The following is a 14,335-nucleotide window of genomic DNA, read 5'->3' as shown; positions in this document are numbered from 1 at the left end:
ATAAACAGACATGATGGAAATGCTTGTGAATTAAAGAAAACAAAGCGTGGTGAAAATGCACGCTGCATTCAAGAGGGTGCTAAATTATAAAGTGATGATAAATCTGAAAGCTCTTTAATTAAAAGAGCATTGTGATATTAAGCAGTGCATGCTCATAATTCATCACTGTTTTCATTATTAATCGTATAAATAATAAAAATGCAATTTATTAGAAGTGACTTGATGAATTCCGAAACAATCTAATTACTGGTGGTTTAAAAATGTAATTTCCTTACAGGAATTGCTCTTGTTTTCAACACGAACATTTTTAATGCCTGTAGAAAAAATAATATCAGTTACTTCACGTCAACTCTTAAAATGAATAAAAGTCACTATGGGGCCCTAATAACACACACGTCCTGTTAAATAAACTTTAAGTTTGCTACTTTGGAGTATTCCTTTTTTTAGTGACTGATTACTACAATATCCCCCCAGGCTGGATTTTAATCAGATCAAATGCTGCCCACAGTCTCAGAACATAATGAAGAAAACTCTGAGTAAATTGTGCTGTATGCTGTTTACTTTCCAATTACAGTCCACCCAAATCACATAAATCACGTCTGCATCCAGTCTAGATCACACTCAAAGGGTGGCGCTATATGAAGGAGTTCAAGGCACAAAAGCAATCAGCAGAGCTCCACTGAGATGTGTCCATATTTAACCACCACACGCACATACGCACACGTACACACAGACACACATACACACACACACACACAGAGTGTTATGCAACCAGAATTTAGTCTCCATTGCATTTAATCCCCTGTAGCAACTTAATCCTGGGGCTAAGCAAACTCTCCTGCTCAAGCCTCCCTGCTGCTCTGAGAACACAGAGGAAAAGAGAGAGAGCAGAAGATAAGAAAAGGAAACAAGGAAATGTTGGAGCATGATAAGGGAAATTTAACACTACAGTAAGAGACACAGGATGAAAGGGGTTGATGAGGAGAAGAAAAATCCGACTTCAGAGATTGCGGAGCATGGAGCGGTGAACGTCACGTTTTTCAAACCTATACTGTTTATATTTTTCTGACAAACGGTTAAAAGGTCAGTCACAGCTAACTACAGCTGCAGGAGTCTCTACTGAGCAAAATTCTGAGGTATTTGTACTTTACCTGAGTATCCCAATTCAATACAACTTCATCCTCCTACTCCACTTCACTTTGGAGGCAAATGTCGTACTCCACTAAATTTTGCAGATTAAGATTTTACATACAGAATCAGTTGGGTTAAACTACCTCATAGTATACTGCATAAAATAGTGAAAAAAAAGTGAAAAACAGGCTTTGGCATTAAAATGCTGCTTAAATGTAAATGCATCAGTCATATAATAATAACATATATTATATAATCAATAATACAGTAATATAACATGTAATAATATAAGACTCTTTAATTTTCTTGATAACATTTTGAATGCTGGACATCATTTTTTCATTGTGGTAGTGCCAGTTTTCTTATGTAAAAGATCTGAATACTTGAGGATGTACTGAACCCAGTGATATTTGTCGAGTGATGCCTTCTATCCCCTAAATTGTGTTAGCATCGTTTTGACATAGTACATTAGCTACAGTCTCCTGAAAAAGCAGTTACTGTAATTCCTCAAAGAGTAACACTGGGGTAGAGACAGTCAGAGAGAATGCCTATTAATTTGCCTTGCAGCTTGATACTATATAATACCCACTGTGAGATAAGTGGGTAGTGGCTGTGAGGACTTAATTGTCACACATTTCAGTTAACCTGGGATTCAATAGCCATTAACCTGTAGCGAAAAGTAATGATCTAAAGGCAGAGCACATCGTTCCACAAGTTGGGAGCTTGACAACCATACAGGACAACAGAAGCTGCATAAGCACCAGAGGAATCTTCCCCCCACGTAGTACTGCTCAGTCTGCCTTCCTCTGTCCCCTAGAAGGAATCCTAACTCCGAAAACCTTGTTGCTCCTGGAGGCTGCTGGGATATAATGGCTCAGGAGTTGGCACATGCACCACTGCCACATTAGCCTTAGCACAGTAAAATCATGATTAGGTTTTGATGTCGACATCAGTAGATGTGGGATTGCTTCCTTCTAGCCCATGTCATCATTGCTCCAAAATTTGCCACCCTCTAAACAAAAATTTGCCTCGATATCTGTGTTATCTGGACTGATAATAAACCAGAAAGTCAGGGGCTAACCCTTGATATTCAGCATGAAGAATTAAATATTTCAGGTTTTTGCAGCCTGGAGCAGCATTAATGTTAAGGATACTGTTGGGTAAGCTCACGCTATATTGTGTAGCCTTCAGTGTTCTTTCCAAAGGACATGTTTGGTCAAGTTATTCAGCTCCTTTTTAGCATGCAATGTGATGCACTGAGACAACATTTATTCTACTATTTCAGCTGGAAATTATCCCACGAGGAGAACATAGCATCTCCAAATGCCACTGTTCTAAGTAGCATTAGTTAAGTCAATTCACAGCTAAGAGGAGTCTAAATATCGTCGTGACTGTGGCTGATGGTTGTGTGGGGTTGGTGTGAGGATCCTACCTGACATTGTCATGACGCTGGATGTAGATTTTGTGAAAGATCCTTTCTGGGGGCTTCAGGAAATCCTCTTTCATCTCCATAGCTACGTTCCTGGGCAACAGACTCATTAGCAGGCGCTCCTGAGTGTGTGTATGTGTGTGTGCGCACATGTGTGTGTGGTAAAGAGAGGGAGGGAGGGAGAGAGAGAAAAGATAAAGTAAGTTTAAATATACATTAATATAGTCAAGCACAGAAAACTTATCATAGGACAAAGTGTTAGTAGCGATAAGAAATGTGCGAGACAAAAAGGTATGAAATCTAACAGAAATGAATAATGTGTCGAAATGACTCACAGCCAGAGAGAGGAAGAGAGAGATGGGGATAGAGGGTGGGGGGTGGTGGTGGGGGCATAGACACACATCTAATTTTACCCATAGTTTCAGCAGTGTACGGGTGCCTGTACCTGCTTCTCGTTCTCGTCCTCCATGCGAAGTCTCTCTTCAATGCAGTTGCGAGCCTGCAGGAAGGCCTTCCTCTGGGCTCGTTCTGTCAGGATGCGCACAAACAGCCCTGACAGGTTGACACTGGTGAACAGCACTGTGTTGGCAACCAACTGCAAACAAAAAAAAACAAAAAAACCCCATGATACATTGTTTAAACGCTTTGGCAGAGTTGTAGAAAACACATACAGGGTGAGGAAATCATTAAGAGGTGCTGGGAATGTATTCACTGTTTGTGTTTCATTACTCTGTATTTATTATCTGTCCCTTTAAATACTCATGCTCAAAAATGACAAGTGAAAAGCAAATGTATATTTTCACTCTTGATTGATCGTTATTCAAAATCAGTATGTCTGTTTGTGTGTGTGTGTGTGTGTGTGTGTGTGTGTGTGTGCATACTGGTGCACAGTACATTCATATGTGTACAGTATATGGAAATATATCCACATAGGCATGTACATTTGCAATGTGAAAGTGTGTCCCTATTTTTGAGGTCCTGAAACTGGGATTTACAAACACTGAATGGCCCCTAAAGAGGTTTAAGTTGACTTAAATCGGTCTTCTCAATTCCCCATATTTTTAGATATTATGCTTTTCTTACAGCCTCAGTACCTTGTTTATCTTTTTAACTAACTCTGGTTTAGTTTTTTCTTTCTTTTCCCAACTATTGCGTGTGTGTGTTGATCTGGGTGGCGAACTGCTGCATACAACTGCTTGAAACCTGCCTATTAGTATCAGTTTTGGAGTATATACAGTATATGACTACACTTTTATTCCCACATGTATGGTGTAAAATGTATCAAAACTAAATCAAGCCCAACAAATGTCCTCACACATGAGAGATGGGTGAGGGTGAAAGGGTGGTGGTGGTGGGGGGCTAATATTTCTCTATTTTAGGCGTCTCTGACATTAAAACTGTTGAGAAGCAGTGCTCTGGTTCATCCATCACATCAGATGCACAGCAGCATGACTGCTTCAACCTTGTGCAGGACACAAAGAAAAGAGAGCTTTTTTTTCTACTTGACCGAGGTTGGCTGGCTGTGACTTTGTACACAAACCAAACAAGGTTCTATATTCACCTCTAGCACGCACACAAGCAAGCTGTCACCCCGGGCAATAATTATATATTCACAAAAAATAAAGGAATCTATTCTCTTCACATATTAAGTCATTCATCATAATTGTTTTCCACAGTGTGTTTGACCTCAAGAAAAGCTATAACAATTATATAATTCTTATAAAGACTGAAGTGTCATTTCAGGGCATTTATGTTTCAGTGTGCATCACAAATACACTGTCATATGATAAACACACTATCCCTCAAATTTAACAAACAGCTAACGCCACAAACAGCCATGTTTTTCCAGTCCAATGAATAATAGATTGCCTTGAAAAGACTTGTTTTTTGGCAGCAGCAGTCAGTCTTTGTGCTTGGCAGAAGTGCTGGCAAGCGTCAAAGAGTCCAAATGATGCTCAAGTTACTTTGTAGCCTCCAGTAAGTAAACGCAGACATCTGAGTTAAGTGGTGTAAAACGCTTGCTCCTGTTGCTTATCTGTGGTGATGACCCCAATTTGCCTTCAGATGGCAATAACTGACCTTATTGTACTGTACTCACTCTAAGCAGCTATCTCACCCATTTAATGCCAGTAAGTTGGATCCTTATAGTTTTACACAGTGAGGAAATCACAATCTCTACATTAACTTTTACTATGCAATAGAATTATATTCAAGGTGCGTTAAGGTGGTGATACGTACCTGTGGCATTGTATTACGCTATGGAAAATATGGGCCTCTCATTTAATATGCATGTTATCACTGTTGAATTTGATGTTAATGGGCAGCAATATAAAAGACAAACTCCCTGGGACAGGTTACTTTGCTTATTGCAGTTATAGGAGTTATATGATGTAAATGTATTTGGGATCTAATACAGAATGTGTTCAGTGCTCAAGCTTTACCTAGACATGCTGGCAGTGAAGTAATGGCATACATTTGAAACAGGCTCAGTTACAGCAGAGCATGACAACATGACTCACAGCTGTATAGGTAACTAATAATAACCTATTTTTGAAGTTATATCCCATATCTGCCACAGTAATATGATATTTCAGATAGATTGAGCCATGAAAGCAGACGGTATACTGTAGGCTGAGTGCCTGGGACCTAGGTGGGTGGTTGGTGCGAGCCCGGGCTGCACGGGGTCATGCCACACAGCTCATCTCTAAGCTTAATGGATTAGCTATCTCTGGTAGTACAGCTAACATTGTCCTTCACATGGCTACGCAGGTATCTCACAGACCTATGTACAGGGGAAAAACAATCTCCACCCAGCAAAACACACTGTCATTGTCACTGAGGGGGCATGATGAACTGATCAAATCTCAATTTCGTTTCCAAGAAATGCACAATCTTCATGTCATATGTTGCACGGGGTGGCAGAAATGTTCCATTACCCCTGGAGGGGTTTGACTGATGTGACATATCTTCTTTCCTCACACCTGATGACAGTCAGAAATGTTGAGCGTGTACGTGCATGTGTGTGTGTTTCACTGTGACAGAAAAAGGTACAAAGATATAAATGTACAGAGAGTGGTGTACCAATTTCCATTTCAGCTCTCAAATGACACGCATGACTTTGCCCTCTTTTTCATAACTGAAGCATATAGTGTAGTGAAAATGGAGTGTGTATATGTGTGTGTGTGTGCCCCTCTGATTTGCCCTACTTCTGGTGCTAGCAGGATGTCACTCTGGTTCTTCATTCCCAGCCTGCTCCTTTAGGCCTGAATCATATCCTCAGGGAAACAGTCATGGGCATTCAGTATGCTTTGTGCATTCGTTTCTCTCTTTCTTTATTTTTGTTTTCTTTCTCTGGGCTTACAGGTATGCGTCATCACAGCCATGGCTTATAGAGTAGTTCACTATATTCTTTACAAAACTCAGTAAAATAGGCCATTTTAAATCTCTTCCAGGTGGAATATTTTCACATCTAGGGAAAAAGTCTCACAGTCTCACTCAATGTCTCTCCACTACATACCACCAGAAGACCAAGCTTTTTTTTTTCTTTTTTTTTTAATGATCTCATTTATGCCTCGCAGTTTTATTTGACCCAGTGGCTGAGTTGACATGAACTAGCTTGTCTTTTTTTTTTTTTTTTTTTGGGGAACCAAAACAGGTCGTGGCAGAATTAGACTTTTGTCAAATTTGATCAAAGCCGGAGCAAATCCTATCAAGTGTAACCACAGGGAGCTGTCCATGGTGCTGAACTGAGGTCTAAATAACGTGTGTTCACTGCATGGGCCTGTGATGCATTATAATACGCTGTATGTGTACGTATGTAGATGATGTTGGATTATGATGATGATGATTATTATTATTATGGGCCTGTTAATGGGAAAAGTGAAAACACACCGATGTGTGAGCATTTACGTACCGTTCTCCATAGTTTCTGTGTTTTCGCTGTGACAGAAGTGGCTGTCACAATCAAATGCGAGATGGAGACCATTATTCCAAACACAACGGCCAAGAGCGTCCGCACAGGTAGGAGCGCGTAGGCGACGAAGGTGACCAGGATGAGCTGCCACACGCCTTGCTCCGGGGACGTCGGCGGCTCCATCCCCATCGCGCCCAGGGAGAAGGGACAGCAGAGGAAGGAGAAAGTGAAGCCGAAGAGCAGCGTCAGGTTGACGATCTGTTGGAGCTGAGTCACTTGCAGGTACTTGACGTTAGTTACGATGAACAGGGAGACGAAGATGACACAGTGGACCGGATGGGACCCCTTGGAGATGGTGAGGCTGGGGCCGGACAGCAACTCCACCACGGCCAGCGTCGAGGACATGAAGATGAGCACGGCCAGGGCTTTAAGGGTGGACGTCTGCTCCAGCTTCAGGTTGTAGTTCTGGAAGAGGGACTCGAGCTCCTTGCAGTCGAACTCGTCCTCGCACGCGATGGTGGTCAAGGGGACACCCGGTGGGCAGTGACTTCTCTTCCGCCTGGTTTTGACTTTCTGAAACGGTATTTCCTCCATGTCAGTGCCATTCATAAACTGAATACCTGCTCACAGCTTAGGGTCAAACGGAACAAACCGGATCCAACGGCCGACGGCAGACCGGAGCCAAATGGCAGAGAAAAAAAAAGAAAAGAAAAAAAAAGACGCGCACAGCGGGCTGGAGGCAGAGCGTCCCAGATATAGCTGCAGACTGGCCGGTGGCCACAGACGCGCTCCACACTATCCACAGGTTGGATTGTGTTGTTCGGTGAGATCAGCCACCAGAGAAACATTCATGCCCCCGGCTTTCTTCGCAACACGATCTCTCTGTGTGTGTGTGTTGGGGGGGGGGGAGGATATCTGTATTTCTGAAAAGAATTTACCATTCGCTTGAGCGCCACATGAAGAGCAGCGCACACGACGTCTAGTTCAGATGGTAACAGCTTTTTGCTGGGCTCAGATAGGATCACGCCTGCGCATTATGAGGTGAAGATAAGACAGGTCTCAGCTACTCAACGCACAGTCAAGACGATTTGACTGGTGCGGCTGCAGAGAGAGCGTCCCTCACCAGTCTAACAGGACAGTGCATGCATCATCCATAATGGCAGTGTCCCTATTATTTTTTTCTTTTCCACCTACACATGACATGTTTCCATCATTACACCCTGTGCAATCCAATTTTTTTTTTTAAAAAAACATGCACTGATTCATTTATGCTCTTCCTTTTCCTGTCTCCCTCACTCACACACATGCATCAACACAGAGGGGGGAGAGGCTGAATTAATAGATGCACTGTGTATATATAAATGATTTCAGGCCATGATTCATGAAATTCTCACCAGAGATTCTCCCTAAGCTGGCAGCCACTGTGGCTGTAGTGTTTGACTGGCACAGACATGGGGATAACATGCTTGCATGCTCACTCATCATATGATTTCTGTGGTTGTCAGTGAGGCGGCCACCCTCACCATCAGTATCACCCTTCTTGGCATTCAGGGGGTGGTGTCTCATTCATTACCAGGGGAAGATTAGTCATCCGTCACACAGGCTGCCGTTGCCATGACCCGTCAGTGCCAGTGAGGGTGTAAGAAAGTGACAGATGGATGGCCCATGCCAAAGTCCAGCACTCTTCCATGCTACCAGGACACTCACATGCCTTCTGTTCCCCTCCCTGGCTCCCTCCCTCCCTCTCTGTCTCTCTCTCTCAGCTGTTAGTATTGTATCTTACACTGATCTAACTCAGTTATAGTGTGACAGGTAAATAAAGAGAGATAAATGGATGGGGCATGGTGAAAATAGAAACAGAGGAGTAGAGTTTTTGGCAGCCTACCAAATTCTGATAAAAAAAAAAAAAATAGAAGCGGTGCTCCATAAAAGATCAATCTGACCTCAGAGATGCATAAAAACAAGTGTTTACGGCATAAATATAATGTGTGTAATCATGTAGATAATAACTTGAGTGAGTTGATGCTGTATTAGAGACGGATCAATTAATCAATCAATTTTGACAACCTGTTAATCATTTAAATCAATTATCAATATTCTCTGGTCCCAGCTTTTCAGATGTGACCGTCTGCTGCTTTTCTCTGTTTTATATTATGGTAAATGGAGTAACTAGGGTTTTGGACATTTAGTCAGACAAAACACAAAACAAACCTGGGCTTTGGGAAATTGTGGCTGGCACCATTCTCTGACATTTGAAATGCCAAATAAATAGATAAATAGAAATAGACTTCTAGACTTGCTTTAAGATGAATAAAAAATACTATGCTTTGAATAATAACTGTGTCTCTTTTTTTTCCAGAAAAAACTTCTACTGCCTCATTAAAAAGCCTTTAGATTACATCTGCTCCTTGTCCCTAATCAATAAACATGTTTGTGCAGATATTTTCAAATTAAAAGACGTCTCCTACTTCATGTTTATGTCAATTTATAGTGTATTTGGACAACTAGTTGTAGTGTCACAAAATCCTGCTTGTGCTGTACATACATAAGTTAGACTCCAATTTAAGGTGAACACAGAGAAACTTTCCCCCTTTAGGAGGTTAATTTGAAAAGCGTTTTACACATTTTTGAGTAGAGGGCGGGAAAAATGGGGGGGTCTATACAAAAATGCTTGCTGTCACACTAAAAGATTTGTCAGGCTACAGTTCTGTTGGTGTACATGTCCACAACAGTGGCCCTTACCCTTCCCTCTCGTCTGCCTGCCAGTCTCACTCCACCATGTTATCTATCCCTGCTCCTCTGAGAGAAAGATGTGGGACACAGGATATAGGACACGTTGCTTTTAGGCTGAGATTCTGTCTTATCTACAAGCTTTTTACTCTTGTTGCTTCTCGCTGGATTTTATTAGCTGACACACAAACACTGACGCGTTATTGTAGTTTGCCTGTCAGTGACAGAGATACTGAGGCAAGGCTCTCACAAAGGTGATATGCAAATGAAACAAAGCAGTGTTGTCATTTATAGTCCGGGGTGTAATTAATCTGGCATTGATTGTCTGTCGTTGCCCTAATCAATATTTCAATATTTCTTGTGTAACAGCTCCCATATTAATCTCAATAATTAGGGCTGTGGTTTGCAGGTTTATGAGACATCTCGCATTCCTTTGATGCAAATGTCAAACTATGCATTCAGACAAGATGAAAATCTGACATTCAAATTGCCATTTATGTATCTGCAAATGCAGATTTGTGCTTTTTTTTTTTTTTGACTGCTGTTGACTGACAGTCGCTTGTGTAAAGGCGTGCAGCATTTCCACCAGGACCTCTTGGCCTGTTTGTGACCGGGAACAGTGGGTGGGTGGGGATGGGTGTGGGGGGGATGAGAGTGGAGGCACTGTGCAGTATAAAAGTGTTATTCCCATCCGCTTTTGATGGCTTCAGGTGTAAGTGCATGGTCACACTCTGCCAGCCCTCATCTTCTGAGAACAAAGAGAGGTCTTATGGGAGTTCACACCACAAAGCTGCACTCCAAGGGCATCGGACAAGGAGACAGCAGCCTGCTTCCTGCTGCGTGTCTCTCTACCAAAAAATCGTCCTCACTTCCTCCGTGTCTGTCTTTCTATTTCTGTCTCTTGATCTTTCATCCCACAAAAAAAAAACCCTCTGAGATGGAAAGACATGAAACAGCTGAGCATCTGAGATGATGTAAAACAGCTGATTATGTCTCTGACATATTTACATTGCAAAACTGTTATTTGAATAACAGCTTGATGACTCAACAGCCTGAGCTCTCTGGAGCAATTAAAATCTTCTCCACCACATGTCAGTTGTATAGCATCTTTCCAAAAGCTCATCTATATCATATAGGGGACCTTAGCAACCAAATGTGTCTCATATAGAGCCTTTTGGTCCATGTCTCATATTTGCTTTCTCTATACAGAACAGTGAGAAATGTCAACTCTTTTTAAACCCCCTCTCCGAAAAAGCTTCAAAAACATTTCCACAGCCTTTAATTCTCCAACCAGCAGGATATTTCTGAATCTGGAAACAGATGGCTCACACACCATTGGTTTGGTCCAGGAGGGGGGAGAAGAGGATAAAAAGCAGATGAATGAAAAAAAAAAAAAAAAGTAGAGCAAATCAAAAAGAATGTTCAGAGCTGCTGCCTCAGTCTAAATAGCGCTTCACATTCGCTGTCATCAAGTGATCATCTGTAATGATAGCCCGGCATCCGGGAAGTCCCACCAGCGTCCAGATGTGGTTAAAGCATCGCCGGCCTTATAATCACAGACACATTGGCTCAACACCAGCAAATGAAACAGCCAAGAGAGACCCAAGAGAGGCTGCCAATGCATGTTGTGAATTAGCTAATGTCAGCCTTAATTAAAATGTGCTAAGGAGAAAGGGGAAAAAAAAACCACCTTTCCTCATGATTGTCAGTCAGGTGTGCTGCTCCTGATTTTCCTCGGAGAAATGGCTACATCTTGAAAAAGATCAGAAAAATACGCCAGCTCCAAAAGATGGAGAACTCTTTAAGAATATGAGCTTTATATGCATGATATTTTGTTACATTACTTTCATAACATGGTGATAAATCGATTTCTTTTCCTTCACTTATGAAGTAGAATGGAAAGCATAAATCAAATATGGCCACAAGTCAGCTATTTTTCACATAAACTTAAAAAAAATGAGTCCAAATCCAGCCTTGAGCAGGAACCTGCAGAACTCCATTTGTCAGGGCTGAAAACATAATACACACATAATTACCAAATCAAAACTGGACTTGGGGGTGGGGGTGGGGGGGAATCCACAAGCTTATCCTTCATTCAGCGCAGAGAATGACTGGCCCCCTCTCCAAAACACATCTAGTATACAGTTACAACACATAAATGTGGACACTGTAAATCCTTGATTCAGGAGTAATTCATCTGTTGATGCACTTGTCATTTCTGAGACCGCAAGGTCACCAAACAGGCTGTGACTGTATTCCAGAAACTTTGCAATACAAAATCATTCTACCTGCATCTTCTCAGATACAGGTAGGAAGTTGACGGCACACATTGTCAACAGCCAGTTATTGCTGCTGTTATCTATTATAACAACAGTGACTATAATAATATACAATGGTGTTGTTTTAAAATTTGTGATTACCATTGTCTCGAATCACAAATGTTTAATAATCATAAATATTTATAGAAAAACAAATAAATAAAACATTAATTTCCTTTCTTATGATTTTGGGATCAACATCATTACTCTGACCCACTGAGCTAAGAAATTATGGGGGTTGAGAATGTGCAAAAATATGGTTTAACAAATACATTCCATTGCAGAGCTTCTTATTTAGAAGTTTTTTCCTTCCAACTATTATTTTGTCATCTTTTCTTCCAATAATATGTGTGAGGTAAAACTACACAGGACTGTGGGAAAGAGTGAAGTAAAACTACATATTTATAGTTGCCTCAGTAAAAGTCAATATTTGGTGTCAAACTCCATCTTCAATAAGAAACTAGAGTTATATCTTGATAAGGTATGACTGACTTGGAGTAAAATGGCCAATGAGCAGTGTGTGACTAAGAGGGGAATCTAAATCGAACCTGGGTTGCAAGGTGAGGATTATTCAAATTTTAACATAATGCATCACCGGTAAATGTAAACCTGATTAGTATCTTCCTTTCCCTGAACAGTATCCATGATATTATCCTGTTTTCTCACATGGCAGCTTGCTGATTGCAACCTTTTGCTTATCAACCTACATATCCGCGGCACTTGTTCAGCATCTCCTCCATTACAGGCAACACCACCCTTCTATTCTTCCACTCACATCAGCATTGCTAATGAGCCCAGCCGCTAGGGAATACTGTTTATGGCCACATTTATTGCAATTGCGCCCTATAATGGAAAGAGGATTGTGTGAAGAAGTGAAAGCGTGGATTACTGTCCAACAACTCGCTCTTGTCGCTCAGACAGATTGGAGCTATGCTATTTCAGAGTATTGCACTGTAGCCCTGAATCCAAAGGGAGCAGACTACTGCAGAATAGAACCTCCAACAACATCCAACGCTGAAAAATGAAGAAAGCAAGGTCGGAGAGCTTGTTCATAATGACCAAAAAGTAACAACTGTGCCTGTTTCGCATGTGTGCCTGTGTGCAAGCTTAGGGTGGATCAATAGCCATCAGGTGCATGAGATTCAAGTGCAGCACCCTCCCATAGTGAAATCCTCTTAAAGCTTCTGATAGTTCAAGTAATCTGGGAGAGGCAATGTGTGAGTGTTTATCTGTGTGTGTGTGTGTGTTTGCATCCGGTACATGTGCCTTGTCCCCTTCCCCTCCCACAATGGCTGCACTCCAAAGTATCACATGCTCGAATGCTTGAAGTGTTCACTGTGCGGCACATGAGGTGAGAGAGACAGACAGAAAGAGAAATGGAATGAGAGGGAGAGAGGGAGAGGTCTCCAAAAAACATAAAAAAAATCTACCTGTTCATGTACCAATGTGATCATGTAAAATAATGCAGCAATTACAGCTACCTATAGGCACTGAAATCATCTTAGAACACTGGAGCAGGCTGTGAAGGAAGGAGGAGTTAGAAGTCCTATCTAATCAAGATTTAAACTTAAAATACATGAATATTTATTACAGCTTGGGCCTTGTTTTTGCACCAAAATAATTGTAGATATCTGGGCTAATGGAGAATCGCTTTAAAATCTGACAGAGCAAAAGCCAAACACACAGACAGCTAACAATTTAGCAGACTTACAACCAAAAGTTAGCACACACTGATGGTACACAGGAGAAATGTACATGCACACAAGTATGCAGTGTATGTTTGGGTAATACCTTTTTACAGTTCATCTTTGTTTCCTCTTCCAAAAAATATGGCTAACATGGGAGTATGTTTAAAACCTCTATGATCTGATTGCCTGTGCTCCTGACTTTTTAGCAATGTAGCCAAATTCCCATGTCTCAGCAGATAACTTGCTGAGGACTTTGTTGATATTATCAACAGAAGTCTTCAAAAATATGACACAGGTTGTGTGAAAATAGAATCCCTCTTTAAAATTGCTCTAATCTCCATTTTTAGACTTTTCGATTACAATGAATGATATGATTGTATTTAATGTGGGAAGTGTCACTCATAAAACACTCAGCTCTACAGAGCATTTTAGTGTCTTTAATCTCATTGTCTTGGCTCTCTGCCTAAAGCTATGTGTGCTTGAGTCTTACCACTCTCACCAGTGTCATTTGAGCAAGAGGTGAAGTGGACACTGGATTTACATTCATCAAGTGATCAGAAAGATGACTCCAAATGAATTCTAATGTTGCTCCATGGGCAACTGTTTGGGAACATGTTAGCCTCATAACCTTTGTGGGGTGATGTCAATAATGTATTTTCCTTGTTGTGCTACCCCCAAGTGCCCAAAACAATCAATGAACAAGGGACTAATGTGCCAATCAGTTGTTGGACCAATCTGCAAATCTGCCTCCAAACTGATTATTTGGAGAGCACCCTGTGACGAACGTTTGACTGAACAAACTCAACTGTAATTCAGCTGTGTAAATACAAATTTTAAAAATCCATAAAGCCCCTCAAAAGAGTCTCTAATCCTCTTGGCAGGCTAAAAGCAACCTGACTATACAGAAATTATATTGCTTTGGAAATAGTGTATGTCAGAGCAAAGTTAAAGTGAAGGGAAATAAGACAGAGAGAAAGTGATGGTGGCAGAAATCAGGGATGGTGAGAGCTAGACGCAGATGGGAATGCCTGTGATGCTGGTCAACAGGCACCCTAGACAATGAATATTGAGTTGGTCAGATGAGCTCAGTTAAAAGAGTATACAGATCCAGGAAGAAGGCAAAAAC

General features: G+C 41.3%; 1 protein-coding gene across 2 annotated transcripts in view; it reads right to left on the bottom strand.

The window, feature by feature from the left end:
* Positions 1–8,832, bottom strand: part of LOC108883418 (adenylate cyclase type 1) — a 35,909-nt gene extending 27,077 nt beyond the window's left edge. Inside the window, exons 1-3 of one of the 2 annotated variants that reach the window (XM_018676525.2) lie at positions 6,474–8,832; positions 3,006–3,155; positions 2,564–2,682 (exon numbers count right to left, since the gene is read on the bottom strand). In XM_018676525.2, coding sequence (XP_018532041.1) covers positions 2,564–2,682; positions 3,006–3,155; positions 6,474–7,082 — 878 coding nt within the window. In that variant the 5' untranslated portion in view covers positions 7,083–8,832. The remainder of the gene's footprint in view (positions 1–2,563; positions 2,683–3,005; positions 3,156–6,473) is intronic. The other variant, XM_018676526.2, reaches the window with a different exon arrangement.
* Positions 8,833–14,335: the final 5,503 nt, after the last annotated feature.

Source organism: Lates calcarifer, linkage group LG4 (assembly GCF_001640805.2).
Source record: "Lates calcarifer isolate ASB-BC8 linkage group LG4, TLL_Latcal_v3, whole genome shotgun sequence".
NCBI classification, from domain to species: domain Eukaryota; kingdom Metazoa; phylum Chordata; class Actinopteri; family Centropomidae; genus Lates; species Lates calcarifer.
This window is presented reverse-complemented; position numbering and strand designations above follow the sequence as displayed.